The 17,760-nt window shown below is 44.3% G+C and overlaps 1 protein-coding gene across 4 annotated transcripts in view; it reads right to left on the minus strand.

The window, feature by feature from the left end:
* Positions 1 to 5,623: 5,623 nt before the first annotated feature.
* LOC125465756 (rho guanine nucleotide exchange factor 18-like) overlaps positions 5,624 to 17,760 on the minus strand; it is a 196,748-nt gene continuing 184,611 nt past the window's right edge. For all 4 annotated transcript variants that reach the window (XM_048559548.2, XM_048559546.2, XM_048559547.2 and 1 more), the window contains 3 exons: positions 16,132 to 16,531; positions 13,546 to 13,671; positions 5,624 to 11,478 (listed from right to left, as the gene is read on the minus strand). In XM_048559548.2, the coding sequence (XP_048415505.1) occupies positions 11,321 to 11,478; positions 13,546 to 13,671; positions 16,132 to 16,531 (684 nt within the window). In that variant the 3' untranslated portion in view covers positions 5,624 to 11,320. The remainder of the gene's footprint in view (positions 11,479 to 13,545; positions 13,672 to 16,131; positions 16,532 to 17,760) is intronic.

A 17,760-nucleotide genomic window follows, 5' to 3' on the forward strand; every position in this document is an offset into this window, starting at 1 on the left:
CTCAGCCAGGGCTTAATTGCATCAAGTAAGATGTGGAACTGGTTGATCGAGAGGTTAATTCAAATTTATTTTTAGCCTGGAGCATGAAACACCTGACACATTAGCCATTCTATTCTATTGTCTCTGCCTCTCTCTTTGTGAAACTCTTCCAGTTAATGAGTGAGGCCAAGACAGTACATGCTGCCTGACCTTTCCAACCATGTTACAACCACAAACTAATCTTCAGGAATAGTTCAAGGGTTGCTGAATTACCACCCAAGTTGGTGGGTCTCTGGACAAAACAAAATGAGGTGTTTGCTGCGCAATGGGGCCCAGTCCCAGTTTGGAACATATTTCACCCCTATCCTAGGTCAGGTTTAGTAGAGTCAGATGCAACCTTCTCCCACCCACAACTATATCAATTTACTATTGCAAAGTCCCTTCGACCTAAATGTCGTCAACAATTCTGTGCCAAATTGGTAACAACTCTACACCTGTGTCCTTTAAAGGATAAGGCTCACCATAATAGGATCCAGAGTGTGGGTAAAGAGTCAGTATGAGTCTGAAACTGGATTTAAGGGCACGACACAACCCATCACATGACGCTATCCTTTCTTCCCTGTGTAGAGATGGGCAGCCCAGAGGATTAGCAACTCTGACTGAGCGCAATATTTGACCACCATTTGCAAATTGTTGCATTTACCTTATAAAGAGGGCTATTCTGTAACTGTGCGTCTCTCCTGGTGTTTTAACATAAAACCATGAGGAGAATGTCCCATCTGAAGAACAAGGAAGGTATCCAGCTATGGACTTTGCCGCCAAGTCCAACCTCCACTTCCGTCCGCCGCCCATTAGCAGCAGAGACCTGATCAATTTCTGACAGATTCACTGGGTGGAATCTAAAGACTAAGAAGGTCTCATGCTGTCCTCGCCTGTCCTGACTATCGCAAGCAATAAAACTGCATACAACAAACACGTCTTATGAGAAGAGCCAACGGAACAGATTCCAAACAAAGGTTCGATAACTACAAAGAAAAAAATACAATGAAACCAGGTAGAAGAGTGGAATAAATGAAAAATAACATTTGTCAAACTGATCCTTAGTTTAAGAGGTTTCAGGTGAATTTGGTAAAGTATCAGTGTACAGAACAGCACTGTATGTAATTTGGGAGGCTGCTGGTGGAAACACTGTTCAGTTGTGTGTCATAGTACTTCTGGATGTAGAGAAAACAGAAGCCAATGGTACCGTGTAATGTGATAATGGGAACTGCAGATGCTGGAGAATCCAAGATAATGAAATGTGAGGCTGGATGAACACAGCAGGCCCAGCAGCATCTCAGGAGCACAAAAGCTGACGTTTCGGGCCTAAGGGTCTAAGAGAAAACAGAAACCCATGGTACTGTGTAATGTCATGCACCTACAAGCAACATGGCAATCAGAGGTGCCAACTGCACTTTACAGTCTCAGAAATCGCTCCATTATGTTAGTCTTGTGTGTGGCTCATAATTTCTTTGTGTTTTAAAATCTTTGCCAATTTCCTCACATTTTGGACACCAAATAAAAATCCAATAATTGGTGAACATAGAGCAGAGTGTACCAGGGGCTTCAGGTGGGTCAGTAAGCTTCCAAACGTCATGGTTTTATGGTAATTTCACGTATTTTCTTCAAAAAAAAAGTGGCCACGTGTGCATTGCAGGAAACTCAGCAGCTAATATGTGCACAGCAAGGTCCCAGAGACAGCGATGACCTGTCACTAGGTAACCATTGCACAGATGCAAATTGTATCAAGCATATGAAACCTCCAATTCCCTTTTGGAGGGTGTTCGCTAAGACAGCAAGCTACCCCCACCACCCATGACGAATGGATCTAGAAAAGACACTGCAAAGGGTTCTCTCTGTCCAATTCAGAGGCAGTGACCAGGAAGCAGGAAGAATGCCCCAGACAGGTTCCAGCCTGGCCTCATCAGAACTTGAAATGCCATTCAACAGCAGTTTGGATTTATGCAACACTGATACTCTAGTAAATCACTCCAAGGCATTTCACACAGAAGTCCTAATTATTTTTATGAAAATAATCTTTAGATAATGTACAAGGTAGGTCACACCTTCCCCTGGAGGGATCTAAAATGAAAATGACAAAACGTCAATAGTGCTGGGCAAGGTTCCCTGAGGTATTATCTGACCTTGCCTGCGCATGCAAGAATGAACACTACACTTAAGCATCCTAGGTTTCACCATTGACCAGGAATTGAACTGGACTAGCCATATAAACACTGCGATTACAACAGTCGGTCAGAAGCTGGAAATACCGCAGTGAGAAACTCACCTCCTGACTCCTCAAAGCCTGTCCATCACAACAAGGCACAAGACAGGAGTGCGATGGACTATTCCCCACTTGCCTGGATGGGTGCAGCCCCAACAACACTCAAGAAGCTTGACACTAAAGAAGCCAGCTTGGTTGGCACCACATCCATCAGCATTCACTCCCCCCGCACCACCAGCAGCATTGTGCAGTGGATCTTGTAGGTACTGCACAAAGATTCACCAAGGCTCCTCAGACAGCACCTTCCAAACCCATCAACACTACCATCTAGAAGGAGAGGAACAGTAGGTGCAGAGGGGCTCCATCATCCTCAAATTCCCCTCCAAGCCACTTACCATCCTGACTTGGAAATATATCACCTTCACTGTCTTTGGGGCAAGCTCCTGGAAGCCCGTCCCTAACGGTATTGAGAGTGCACCTACATCAAAGGGACTGCAGCAATTAGAGCAGCCAAGCACCACCTCTCGGGCAATTGGTGTTGGGTAACGAATGCTGGTCCTGCCTACAACACTTACACCCCGTGAATGATACCTTTTCCTAAAATTAAAACACGATTAAGATATTCTTTGGAATGAGAGATCCCGTAATTAGGCACGGAAATTGCCAACCAGGTACCCAGATGAGAACATTATCATGTTTCCTTCATTTTCAGTGAATGCAACCTAAGCAGACTCCTATCTGTTTGTTTCTAAATCAGTATGAACCCAACAGGAGCCATTAACTGTCCCCAGCCAGCACTGAAATTACACTTAGTTTATCAGCCTTCCCCACAGGATTGGATCAATCCTGTGATCCAATCTAAGTCTCAGGATCCATGTGAGGACACAGCAGCATTTAATACACCATGGCTCGGTGGTTAGCAGTACAGCCTCACAGCACCAGGGACCTGGGTTCGATTCCAGCCTCGGGTGACTGTCTGTGTGGAGTTTGCACATTCTCCCTGTGTCTGCGTGGGTTTCCTCCGGGTGTTCCGGTTTCCTCCCAGTCCAAAAGATGCGCAGGCTAGGTAGATCGGCTATGCTAAATTGCCTGTAGTGTTCAGGGGTGTGTGGGTTACAGGGGGATGGGTCTGGGTGGGATGCTGCAAGGGGCAATGTGGACTTGTTGGGCTGAAGGGCCTGTTTGCACACTGTAGGGAATCTAATCTACACGGCTGGTCAGCTTGTCAAGTATTTTCCTTACATGGAGAGCGTGTAGAACACACCAATTCTTTTCTCGATCCTTTGGCTCAGACCAAGCATTGGGATGGAAGGATGAGCCCTAAGCAGGACTCATCCTGGAAACAAAACAGAAGTTTCTGGAAAAGCTCAACAGGTCTGGCAGCATCTGTGAAGGGAAAAATCTGTGAAAGGAAAAAAAACAGTTAATGTTTGGAGTCTGGTGACCCTTTCTCAGAACGTGGCCTCATCGTGATGGCCACCTTTGTGTGCAACTGCATCAAGCTGTACGTAGACCTTCAGTGCACAAATACCAAGTGTCACCACGCACTCAGGTTCTACCACCCTCCCACTGTTCTGAAGGATGGAACTTGCCTTGTTGCCGCAAAACCCTCCAAAGTAGTTGGATCATTCTGTACCGACTGTCCCTCATGGAGTGATTTGTAAACGGAACTATCTTTGACCACAAGACCATCAGGAAGTGGTCAGCATGTAGTGTCCTCAAGACCCTGTGTGAAAAGGAGAGGGTGCATGTTTTCCCTGAGCAGACTGTCAAAGTCATTTGGCAGAATGCCCCATCACTCAGACTTAACGACAAGCACCAAGACAGACAAATCGCCTGACTGATGGTGACAAGGGCATTGCCCGAGAATCTTCATGCATACCCAATCTTCGTGCATGACTACATTACCCTCAAAGCAGCTGAGTGGTGTTGTCGAGACTGTCACACATGTCCTTCTGGAATGTGCTTTTGCAAAAGGTGTGGAGACAGATGCAGTAGTTTCTTTCTAGATTCATCCCAAGGAGTTCCTTGACGTGGAACTCTGTGCTATGCCATCTGTTCCCGGGACACACACCAAGACAAACACACACTGCAGCTGGAGGACTATCAACTCGGTGAAAGGCACTCTCTGGTCTCCTCAAAGCTTGTTGGCCTTCCAGTGCAGGTTTGACCTCGACTAGCACATTCCAAGGTCCAGGACTATGTACTAAGGGACACACTAAAGCTTGGGGCAGCTGCTGTCAAGGCACAGTGGGAAAAGGCCACTGTCAGAGGTCTTCCTGTCACAGTACAAATGAAGGTCCATTCAGTTGTCAGACTGTCTTTTTGTCAATGAAAATAGGGTCCTGCATGAGTAGAAAAAGTTTCTTTGGTATCTGTACCTGCAGGGAATGTCAAGTACCAACCTTGATTTTTATTTGATATGCAAATTCCGTACAGGACCTCTTTAGCACTTGTGATTGGACATGAAGATACTCAAAAAAAACTTCTGCAATAAAGAAAATGGTGACCTGCTTCGAGAGGAGGCAAAACCTTGGAGCTCAATCCCTCACCAGATCTTTATTGGCATTGGTGTCAAGCTGGAGGCAGTAATCCTTGTCCATTTTAGCAAGGGCTATATCACTCTCAGTGGCCCAGAAAGATTTGTAGGATTTCTACTGCATATTCAGCAAGTTCTGAAGGTTTTCATGGATTAACCATTGGCATTAACACCTTCAATTCCTTTCAATAGTTTTGCTTTCAAGTGCCTAGTGGATGGAATGTTAAACAGGACTGGGGGCCAAGAGGTCAGCTTTGCATATGGCTTTGTTGTTTGATCTGCTGATTATCTCATTATACCCGCCATCAAAATCCTGCAACATCTTTCTGCAATCACCTGGCTGCTAAATCCTAATTAATTTTTAGTTCCACCCCCACCCCCATACAGCTATTTCAGTTTGATATAATGAGAATTGCAGGTGCTGAATATCTGAAACAAAAACAGATGCTAAAATGTAGATCACTACCTGGTTAGAGAGCAGGCGCCGGCGGTGGCGGCGGGGGGGGGATAGAGATCATAGGCAGCAAGCAGTAGGTGGGACAAAGAAAGAGAAATTTCTTCACTCAGGGCTGGAAATTTGGGAATTCTGAATGTGGGTGCATATACTAAGCATATTCAAGACGGAGTGAATTACCTTTGAACATTCAACCACCAAAAGAGGATAGGAGTCCAGATCAAAGATCATCCATGACGTTACTGAACAACAAATCAGGATTGATTGGCCTGAGTGGCCTTAACCTGGTTTTATTTCTGACATTCCTAATAGGTTTCTACATATAAAGCAGCCATGAGCAGACACTATTAGCTCTAACCCAATCACAACAATTAGACACAGCCAGCAGTGAATATAAACCAGGATTTCTCTTTATTGCTGGTATCAGGTCTGTTCTAGGCAACTCTTTATATTGCCAAGAATAATGATCCATCATAAAAACAAATTGTTCAATGTGTTACAATCTTGTTTACAATTCTTTAAAGACATTGGAGGTGCACAATTCAGACAGAATATCAACAGTTTCTTTACCCATTTAAAATTTTACAACATGTAACAAAATTAACTACAAAGGTCCTGTCAACAGTTACTGGCAGTCAGTGACAGGACAGATCTGAAACTATGTACAATGTATACAGCCTAACATGATCAATCAAAATCAATAATACTTCAAGCCCACCCAGCCCCAAACACTTTTCATTAAATGTAGTCTAAACAGAATCTGATGATTTTACACTATAAACAGTCCAGGACCTGAGGAGTCTTTACTGTATGAGCTGTGGTTGTAGGGGTGGTTACACAGGATTAGGAGGGACACTGTCTTCCTAATGTGCACAGCTTGTGCACTCGCCAATTTTTTCCTCAACATTTTCTGGAGACACCGATGTGTGGTCACAGCTGGATACCCACCTAAACCCTAGTCACTTCTCTCGCAAGCAGAGAAGGCAGCTCCAACAGGATGGTCATTTGCTGAATGGCCTTGCTCAATAGCGCAGCAGGCGCTTCTTGTCAGTGATCAGCAGGGAGAAGCCCTTTCTACAGACACACCCCACTAAACCCCAGAAACACAAGAGACAACAGTAACATGCTGAGCCTGCACATGGTGATCAGGAAGCACAGAGACCTTAAGGTCACACTGCCTTAACTGCGATAACACAGCTGCTTTGCTGTCATCAGATTTAGCATTAATACTGAATGGACTGGAGATGGGCTGATGCAATGACAGGTTGCTTGTCAGTTTTCCAGATTGCTGGTTAGTTCACTTGGAAGGCTGGGAATATTTATTATTTGAAGTACTACAGGGATATCAAAGTGTCTCATGCTCTCTGCACAGCCCTCTTGGAGACAACCCAGATTCCATTCTGCCACATACATACAAGAGGTTGTGTTTCATCTTCTCTGCCTGCCTTGGCTCCTATTAAGATGCAACTCCACGGTCAACAGGCATCATTCTTGTACAACACCCGAGGGGAGACTAAAGACCAAAGGTTGGCTGGGGATATGACCTCAAGTCACCTCAGGTTTTCAATGGAAGTCACCCAGTGATGAGGCGTGACAGCTCTCGATTCCAACACACCCCACTTCACCCCAGCATAACCAGTGGCTACTAATGCAACTTATACATTGAAGGCTGAACAGACCGGGGACAGAACAGAACAGATACGGGCACTGAACCTTATCTGGGTGGCTTAGAGTACGAGGCGCTGTGCCCGAGGGTCGAGGGAGTTGAATTTTTGCTGGTAGCTCAAGGGTTGAACCTTCTGCCACAAGAGCAGATTTTGATTTTAAAGGTGTGCACCCAAAAGAGAGATAAAAACAAATCAAATTTATCCTTTGGCAAAATTTACACCAATCCTTTTAAACAGAGAAAAGTTACAAGGAAAGCCATGCTTGAATTCATTAGCATTGTGTAATATTCCTATTTGAGCCTCTCTCTGGAAAACAAGATGCTGACAAAATAATCATTGGAGGGAGTCAACTGGAAACTGCTTTCCCCATCAGTAACCAGTCTTCCACCTTAACCACTGCTTCTAGAAATTAGTAAAATCCTAAGTGTGATTCTAAAACAAAAGCCAATTCCATTAAAACCAAGATCTCATGGAATGTAGCAATAAGGTGATCAAAAGGATTTCACAATGAACAGAATTTCATTGAAACTCAATCAACCATCTCTCTCCCTGCCCCTACATACTCACCCTACAGGATTTAAAATGTGCAATAAGGAGTCTCAACACACCAGGTGCCAGAGTGCCAAGGGAATGGCATCCTTGGAGCCCATGGGGATCAGTGAGTGACTGGTAACTCCATCAATGTTAAACGTCCTTGAACACTATCCACTCCAACACTGTCCCTCTCAACCAACCTAACACATCTTTTCCCTCAACATCAGAGAGAAGTAATCTCTAAATCTCTAATAAGGTTCAGTTGACACTGATTTTTTTTGTGTGCATTAGAATGGAGACTTGAGTCCCTAGTGACAAGACGTGAAATAATACACAGGGCTGAGCCCACAGCCTTGCAGGAAGTGACTGAATATTGCATTGGTCCATTAATAGAGGTGTGTTACTTCCCTAAGAAACCCATCACATGGCCAAGATATCATGTGATCAGACCATAGTCACATGACTGCATCCATTGGTGGAATGTTTGAGGTTGCGTTCTTTGACCTTTTTCATGATTCCCACTTCTTAATCCTCCGATACAAAGTACAGTAACAATTTAGAGTGCATTAAAGTGCTCTGTGACCTCAAAAAAAAACTTTTACCACACATTTCAGATAGAATAACCAGCTATAAAACAAATTGGATAAAGACATCATGCTCCAGTGCAAATTGGAAGAACCCACTCAAAAGTGAAAAGTTTAAGATATTTCTAGTGATTAACTCTCTTCTCAATATTTTGAGAAGTGTTTTTACCTGCCTAAAATAACTTTCTGGAATCAGACTAGGGTTGGGGAAAACTCAATATTTTGAGAATAAGAGGTTATGCAGACTCAAACTCTGCCCAAACTAAAAGCGTTAACTCATTGACCTGACTGTGCTAAGTGAGCTTTAAGATGGAGGGTGGGGTGGGGTGGGAGAGAGAGATGAGATGACACCTGGGAGTGGGGTTGCAGGGAAAGGGGAGTCAAATCAAATCTAACCATTTGGTCCCGTCCCCCTCTCAGGCCCACTGTCCCAGCAAATTTCAACATCTTCACATTCCTCCTAGCGGAAGCTGAAAGGTGCTTTCCCACTCTCCGTATGAACACCTCACACATACGTCACTGACGCAGAAGCTCCATTCAATGGTTTTCTCTGCCCTCCACAACCTATTTGTTTGAACCTGTCCTGATAGCATCTACATCACAACCCAGATTCTTCAGACAAAGCAGGCGTGTTCGGTTGGTTGTATTAAATATGTACAATTGGAGGCTATTTCCTCACATAACACCTGTAAACCTTAAAATCCACAATTCAGCACTGATTGGAGGAATACTCAGTACTTCCTTTTGCATTTTCTCAGAGGAAACAACCTGAGAATAGCCCAGGCTTGGCTTCAATAGCCCTTTACTGGTTCTTATCAATGCAACCAACAAAAGCAAGTCCCATAAACCTTATAGGAATAATCTAGTAAAGCACACTGCAGCTAATACATTCCCTGTGTTTCGGAGTGAAAATTAACAGGCTGCTTGTAGATGTATTGAAAAGAGATGCACATTTGTACAAGGTATATCTGTAAAAATACATGGACAACAAGAAGTTAACATCATTAGATCTGGTTTGTGCCCTTTAATTTGTATTCATTGGCATTTGACAGCATTAAACAATTTGTACCATCTCCTGAATAGATTGCTGCTAAAGAGGACCTATTATGTAAGTTAGACTGCTCAGTGAAAGCAAGGTGTAACTGTCAAGTTTGTATGGAGACTGAGCCAGTTGGAAAGGGAGAGCATCACAATCAGCCTTGGTGTTTCCCTAACTTTCAAAAGGATTAAAAAAAGCTTTGCACCTCCAGTGATCTCTGTTGGACTGTACAAGGACTGAAGACAGGATCCACAGCAGGAGAGTCTCCTGCCACTCTCACAAGGAGAATGGCTGCTTTACTGACATGCTAGGTGGGTAGCTGGTGGGACTTTAACCACAGCAAGAGACAAGAGTTTAGGACAGGAAAGACAAACAACACTGAACAAAAGGCATATGCAAACCCCACAGGTAGCCCAGAATACACACCGTCCTGAAAAGATAACATTTAATGGGCCAAATGACCTTTGCCCAAATATGTTTAACTATGCTATTCTCACATAACAACACTACACATGAAGAGTGACCAAGAGGCTTGGATTGGTATGGGTACCTGAAGCAGCACTGAGCCATTGCTTGTTCTATCTACGCTCCTAGCTTTTGATTTCTGCATGACCTCTGATTATTTTCACTTGGCTTCTTTCCCATTATGCCACTCACAGAGAGACTCCCTGTTTTGGGTCAAAGGATAATTTTGCAAACTCAGAAATTCAACAGCAGTCACTGCTCGCTTTACAAGTCTCACTATCCCAGTAGACAATGGTCAACTATTAATGGCTTATTCAGGGCCTGACCTGGACAGCTTCTGTAGCGCCCATGCACAGATGCTTCATAAAACTTTTGGCTTCCAACCCTGGCAATAAAGGCAAAAGCATTTCCTGTTACTGATATGCTTAGCCATTATCTCATGTCAAAACCTTCACACCCAAGGTGTGAACAGGGCCTGCTGTTTCTGTCACAGCTTTGGTTCTCTATCACAAAAGCCTGAGTGACTAAGGTGAATACTGCAACCCCAAAAAGCAAACGAGAGAAATCCAAACAAAAATAAAAGAGAAATCATTTCTGGGTTTGGACGTCATTGGTTAGTTTGACAAAAGCTCCAACATAATGAAATAAGAATTTAAAATATACTCCACCTAAATCAGTCTATACAATCGCAATCTAGAATAGAGTCAACCCATCCACTCCTTACACAGGAATAAAACCACCAAAATAAATCTCCACGATATTCTCTTTGATCCATGGCAAAAGCTTGGCCAATTTCAAGAATCTCACTGTGTAGCTTTAGTAGCAGATTTCTTATGGCTACAAAAGGTCAGATTATAAATTAATTGTTCAACATACTTGGTCCCCAAATGCCATTGACCAGAGCAAGTGAATCATTACAGAAACGACCAGCGATTTTAAAAGAACTCTGATTAACATTTTGGAATAGCCACTGAAGTTCTTTTTTACCCAAATCCAAACTTCTCACTGTCTTCTGCCTCAAGCCCCTCAGCACCTTAAATCAGCCATCAGTCAGGAGCTAGTCCCCCCACTAAAACCGATGTGTAGTCCTCCACTTGGGATGCACATGCCCTGGCATTGCATATCATTGCAGTTTAACATGGCCCCCCCTCCATCGGATGAATTAAAAACACATTTTTAAAAATGTCATGGAATCATTAAAATAAAAATTACTGCCCTAAAGACATTCCCAATTCCTGACACATGGAAAGGGATTTCTATTCAGCCATCTCTACTGTTAGAAAAATTGTAGGTATTGTGTTTGTAAATTCAACAAGGGGGAGGGGAGCAGGAAGTGTGGGCAGACCACAGCAACACCCATTCTGCCGCATCTTGCAGATCCAGTGTCCAATTGTGGTTCTCACTGGCAAAAACACCTTTAATTACTGCACACACTTTCAAACATAAGTGGCAGTAACACCCAGACTAAATCTCCTGATAACAGGTCAAAAGACATGTGCAACAGTCATGACAGTTTCTAAAAGAAAGACCCTCCCTCCCAGAAGTAGTAGAGATAAAGACGAGTTGTTGCTGGTAATGATGATCAGGTTCCGGTCCTAATATTAGGCCCCTCTCAGTTTCGAGCACAATTCAAATACGCTTGTCTGGGAGATTACTGGCAATGTTTCAGACTGTTTCCATTTCCATCAGTGCTGACCAGCTCCCCCTCTCCACCTATTCATTACTGAGAGATTTTCTGGACTTCCTGTGTCTGCTGCCAATGACTGCACAGGATCTTCTTCGGCTGTCAGTCCAGTTCAGAAGAAAATGATTTCAGTGCCAGATTCGTCCTGCACTCTCTGTGGTGTTGGCTGTTGAGTCACTGGAGCACTCTGGGGCTGTGCATTTCCGCTTGTCGTTGACGTGCTTAACACTTGCTGTGGCTCACGCTGAACATCCACAGGGACAGAGGATTCTAGGACAGGAAAAGCAAGCTTTTGTTAAATCAGTTAAACTACTTGTAGTGTTTCTCACAACCCTTCGCCAACAGGGAGATGGCAGTACACTGGGACTGTCACTAAATTAGTAATCCAGGTCCCTAGGCCCTCCAAAGCACCATGATATTTAAACTCTATGAATATATCTGGAATTTAAAAGCTAGTCAGTGGCGGTGCTTATGACAAGTATCAAAAAAACCCATTTGGTTCACTAATAGCCTTCATGGAAGAAATCTATAAGCTTACCTGATCTGACCTACGTGATGAGGCCACAACAATTTGGTTGACAGCCAACTGCTCTCGAAAACTGAGCAGTATGTCGCTCAGTTCAAGGAGAATTAGGAATAGGCAATAAGTGCCGCCCTTGGCGGTGACGCCGACATGTTATGAAGAATTTTTAAAACTAATTTCTTTTTCATCCTAAATATAAAGTGGATGCCAAAGGCCATCACCTCCCAAAAAGACCACAGCAACATACAGAGGCCTACCAACCCAATCTAGGAAGGAGCTCAGACTACAAGGTGTGGAGCTGGACGAACACAGCAGGCCAAGCAGCATCAGAGGAGCAGAAAGGTGGATGTTTCGGGCCCAGACCCTTCTTCTGAAGTAACCGGCTTAAGTCAAGGCTGTCATGGTGGCTGAGACAGTAGCAAGCAGAACTCCCATTTCCAAACATCACTGCAGCCTCGAACATTTTAACAGTCTACTAAAATCAAACCAAGATACATTTATAAAGCTACCTACTAACCTCATCCCACCTCCTTGACCTGTCCGTCTTCCCTGGACTGACCTATCCCCTCCCTACCTCCCCACCTACACCCTCTCCACCTATCTTCTTTACTCTCCATCTTCGGTCCGCCTCCCCCTCTCTCCCTATTTATTCCAGTTCCCTCCCCCCATCCCCCTCTCTGATGAAGGGTCTAGGCCCGAAACGTCAGCTTTTGTGCTCCTGAGATGCTGCTTGGCCTGCTGTGTTCATCCAGCCTCACATTTTATTATCTTACATTTATAAAGCGCCTGTTTCAAGCTACCTTGCAGTGGGTGTGCAAAACAGTATCATGATACTAAACAGGAAGCAGATGATTTAGAAAAGGTGACCAAAGACACAATTGAAGGTTTAGGACTTTCAAAGTCCTAAACAAAACAAGAAGAACTTTTCTAAAGGTTTGGTGACAGAACTGCAGAGAACAGAGATTAGTTACCGGCTAGGGGACGTAGCATGCATTGTCTAATGGAGGGCTTAAGGCATGTCACTACTTGTGCAATCTCAATGAGCAAACAGCAGTACAAAGACTGTATTTCAAAGCAAGTCATGGAAAGCACAATGGACTGCGAGAGGCGCTAAATATTGATGCAAACTTCATATGAGGGTCAAAGTAAGGCATTCAAGACAAAATGCTGGTTATGAAAATGGGTGACAGTTGTTGAGGGTAAGGTTAGAGGAGTTGGGTCAAGGATGCACAAATGCAAAGGAAGGCGTGGAAAAAGCAGGGTTGTTCCAGAGATATGGGAGACTACCAAGTAATTTTAGTGGGGCTACTGAAAATTCTGAGAAGTTGGGGCTGTACAGGTAATTCAGCAGCTTTGGCACAGGATCACAATATTAAATATGGGAAATTTAGGACAGATGGTTCAATATCTTTCATATAAAGATTTGGTATACAGAGGTGACAAGTGAAGGAGAGATCAAGACAGCATTTAAGAAGGGGACTGCCATGTGTCTAAAACTGAGGAATAAAAGGAAACAGAATCACTGGCTACATTGGATTAGGACATGATTTGCATGAAGGATAAACACCAAACTGAACCCCTTGTTCGAGCAGCAATCTGTACAGAGCTTCCATAGAAGTGGTGAATGCTGAAGTTGTCTGCATTTCTAACAATAGGTTAGAAAAGCAGTTGAATGAATCAGAGATCTGGAAGCAGGGCAGACACGATATTAGGATTGCACTGACACTGATTGGCAATGTTCAAAAGGCTGGCTTCTCTAACATCAGTTTTTGTCTGGCTGAGTACCGACAGGCTGTGAAGGAGTGGAGCTTCACCTTGGTGGGAGAAACTTTGGCTGCTTGATATCACCGGACTTGAGGATCTCCTGCCTCTCAGTGTCCCATCATCCTTGGTGAGGAACTTCAGTGGATTGTTTTGCTGGATGTCTCCACTGACTGACCCTAAAAAGGAGAGCAATTATTTAATTCATGGATTAAGGGATAAGAGGAGGAGAGAGAAAAAAAAACAGGGAGCAGAAGGAAGGAATAGATGAAAAGAAAGAATAGGGGACAGGTTCATTGTGGAACTGAATCAGACCATCCAAGGTCAAAATGAAATGTGCTTTAAAAGTCCCTGCCACAGTTTTTCACCAAGTGTAGGAGGGGACCTGCGCGCGCCCCCCCACCCCCCACTCCTGACTCCCCCTCCACAGCTTCGTTTGGCGAGGGGGGTACAAAACATTTAAGTAAATAATTAAAAAAAGGTTAATTGAGCTAATTAACAACTCAACAGATCCTGACAAAATGCTGCTCTAACTGCAACACTGTTGGCTTGGGCAGGCAACCAGGAGTGGACAGCCCATTTTGTTTTTGAAAGAGGTATTCGATGCACTAGACTTTTCCAAGTTTCTGGATCTCAGCTGAGGCAACAATGGGCCACTGTGACATGCTGCAGTGCTCTGGGCTAGGGAAGGATAAAGATCAGGCAGGGTTCCTGCTCCTCATTTCTATACTACAGTTTACAAACCTTAGACACCCTGAGGATATTGTGATTAAAGCAGGTGATAACACTCCCCATGACATTGTTTTAGATTTCTGGCAAGGTTCCCCACGAAAGACTTAAATGAACCTAAACGACAAGCAAGTCAAGAGCCGAATGTGCGGTCAGTGCAAAAGCAAAAAACTGGTTTAAAAAATATTGAGGTAGTATTTGTTCCGATTGGGAGAGAGAACACTGGAGGAGATTCTTGCCAGAGCCAATGGTGGGACAGTGGTACTGTATTCTATAAAGGGTCATTAGCTTGAGAGACATCATTAAGTGGATCTTTCAGGTGGGACCAGGGCAGATGGTTTCAGGATTGGGGCATGCGGATGTTGGAAACATGGTCAGTTTTGGGGAATGACAACTTTGCTAATTCGATACCATTGACTTTTATGGGGATGGAGGTTCCAGAGATGGTGACATTGTTAATTTGGGGGCAGGAGTGGGGGAGAGACACTGACTACATTTATTTGGTTAGAAGACAGGGGAGCAAATGGTTCTGACTGTGTACTACAGTTCAGACTGCAATTGTAGTAACTGCAGGAGACATTCACTGAGTTATCTAAAATATTAAGTGGGGCAGAACAAACAAGGTAGTGTTAGGACACCAGAAGTACTGAAGTTATATAAAGAATGTACAAACATTTGCAACAGTTTGCCAGCTGGAGTAAAATTACACCTTTCCAAAAAGACAAATGGTGGCAGAATTTCAAAAGCGTAATACAGAGCAACATGCAGCACAAACCAAGATGGTCATCCAGGGGAAAGTTAGGGCCTTGTCCCATACTGACTGGTTTTGATGGTTGTCCTAGGAAAGGGATAGATTTTGAGGAGGATTAGGGTGCAGGAACGACTGACTTCAAATGATAGTTAGGGTAATAGAGGGCTGGACTTCAAGTGGGAAAGACTAGTGGTTTCACTCCAATAGACCATGTGTCACCCATAAACATTCTTCAGCTCTTCATTTCAAAGTGCACGTGCATTGATATACAAAGAGAGGAGATAGCACTCTCAAAGAAAATATACTGACACTTGGTGAAGTAGCTGGGAGCTAAGCCAGCCTTGAACTGAATTCCAGCAAAGGAGTCCACTCTTTGGTAAACGAAATACCAACTCAAATTTGAATAGCAAGATTATTGTTAAATTGGAAAGGGCACAGAAAAGATTTACAAAGATGCTGCCAGACTGAAGGGCTTGACTCAAAGGAGAGGCTGGGGCATTTTTCCCTGGGGCATAGGTGGTTGAGAGGTGGCCTTATAGAGGTTTATAAAATCATGAGGGGCATGGATAGGGTAGACGGAGGGCATAGGTTTTAGATTTGTTTTTAAATATTCAGTTATGAGGTGGGGTCCTTGCTGGGTAGGCAACACTTATTAGCCATTCCTAATTGCCTGGAGAGCAGTTCAGAGTTGACCACATTGCTGTGGGTCTGGAGTCGCACATCGCCAGACCAGGTGAGGATTGCAGTTTCCTTCCCTAAAAGGACATTACTGAACCAGATGGGTTTTCCCAACAATCGAAAAATGGATTCATGGTCTTCATTAGACTGAATTCAAAATTTTGTTATCATTGAATTCAAATCCCACCATCTGCCGTTAGTGGATTCAAACCCATTTGAACATAATCTGGGTCTTGAGATTAGCAGTCCAGCAATAATATCACTAGGCCACCATGTCTCCAAGGTGAGGGGGGGGGGGGGGGGAGGGGCAAAAGATTTAAAAGGAATGTGAGGGGCAACTTTTTCACAAAAAGGTGGTGCCTGTATGGAATGAACTGCCAGAGGAAATGGTAGATGCAGGTACAATTACAACATTAAAAACCATTTGGGCAGGGATATGAGCCACCTACAGGTAAATAGGTGAGAAGACACTGAGCTTTACCTGTGCCATGTGGAGTTGAGAAAGAGGACATGCCTGAAACAGAGGATTGTCGATCCTTTCCTTTCCCACTCTTCTCCTTGCCTCCTTTCAAAGTGGCAAGTTTGGTGGGAATTTTCTGCTGCACTCCAGTCTGTTTCAGGATTTGATTGGTGGCACTCAGGAGGTGGATGGGTACATCGGTCTTTGGGATAAGGGAAGATCTATTCTCAGTTCTCGCAAACATCGAGGCAGTGCTGTTCTCTCTCTGAAGCGGAGTGTCAGCAGACCGCTCACCAAGTTCTGCCGCCACCACATTCAGCTGGCCATGGTACTTGAGGCTTTGCTGGGCCATTCCTCCTTCATTCAACAGTATGGGGGTCACTTCCATTCGGTCTCCATCAACAGGAGGAAAGCCTGGGATCTAACAAACATACAGCATGAGTCCAAGGCATCCCAATCAGCAGTAATCTATTTGGACTGTGCTCACCTGAAGGCTCAACAAACCTCACATTTCTCAGTGCAATGACCTTTATTGAGAAACTGGGCTTTGACTGAACAAACAGGCCACAGCAGGAACAGCTGGTGAACAAAAAGCTCACTTGTGGCTCTGCTTCCAAAGACGCTCTCACCTTGCAAGTTCGTAAGGCATAGAAGTAGGCCATCAGCCCAGTGAATCTGCTGCGCCATTCAATGGGATCATAGCTGAGCTGATAATCCTCCACCCCACTTGCCTGTCTTTTCCCTGTAACCCTTAATACTCTAAGGATTAAGAGAATCTGTCAATTTCAGCTTTGAATATAATTAACAGTCCAGCCTTGACAGTCCTCTGCAGTAAAACAAATCCTACAGATTCATTACCCTCACAGAAATTCCTCATTTGTCTTAAACATGCGCCCCTCTATTCTGAGATCAAGTCTCTGGTCCTGGGGCCAACACATTGCTGCATCGACCCCGTCAAGCCCCTTAAGAATCTCATTTCTATTAGCTCGCCCCTCATTCTTTGAAACTCCAGTGACTACAGGGCCTACCTACTCCACTTCTCCTTAAGACAATTTCTCCATACCTGATATCAGTGAACCTACTGTGCACAGTTCTGGTCGCCACATTACCAAAAGGATGTGGATGCCTTGGAGAGGGGGCAGAGGAGGTTCACCAGGACGTTGCCTGGTATGGAGGGTGCTAGCTGTGAAGAGATGTTGAATAGATTAGGATTATTTTCATTAGAAAGACAGAGATTGAGGGGGGGCCTGATTGAGGTCTACAAAATCATGAAGGGTATAGACAGGGTGGATAGCAAAAAGCTTCCAACCCCCCAACCCCCCCCAGAGTGGGGGACTCAATTACTAGGGGTCATGAGTTCAAAGTGAGAGGAGGAAAGTTTAAGGGAGATATAGGTGGAAAGTTCTTTACACAGAGGGTGGTGGGTGCCTGGAACGCGTTGCCAGCGGAGGTGGTAGACGCAGACACGTTAGCGTCTTTTAAGATATATTTGGACAGGTACATGGATCAGCAGGGAGCAAATGGACACAGACCGTTAGAAAATAGATGACAGGGGACAGAGGATCTTGATCGGCGCAGGCTTGGAGGGGCCGAAGGGCCTGTTCCTGTGCTGTAGGTTTCTTTGTTTCTGTGTTTCCCTGGACTGTTACC

This window comes from Stegostoma tigrinum, chromosome 30 (assembly GCF_030684315.1).
Source record: "Stegostoma tigrinum isolate sSteTig4 chromosome 30, sSteTig4.hap1, whole genome shotgun sequence".
In the NCBI taxonomy this organism is placed as follows: Eukaryota; Metazoa; Chordata; class Chondrichthyes; order Orectolobiformes; family Stegostomatidae; genus Stegostoma; species Stegostoma tigrinum.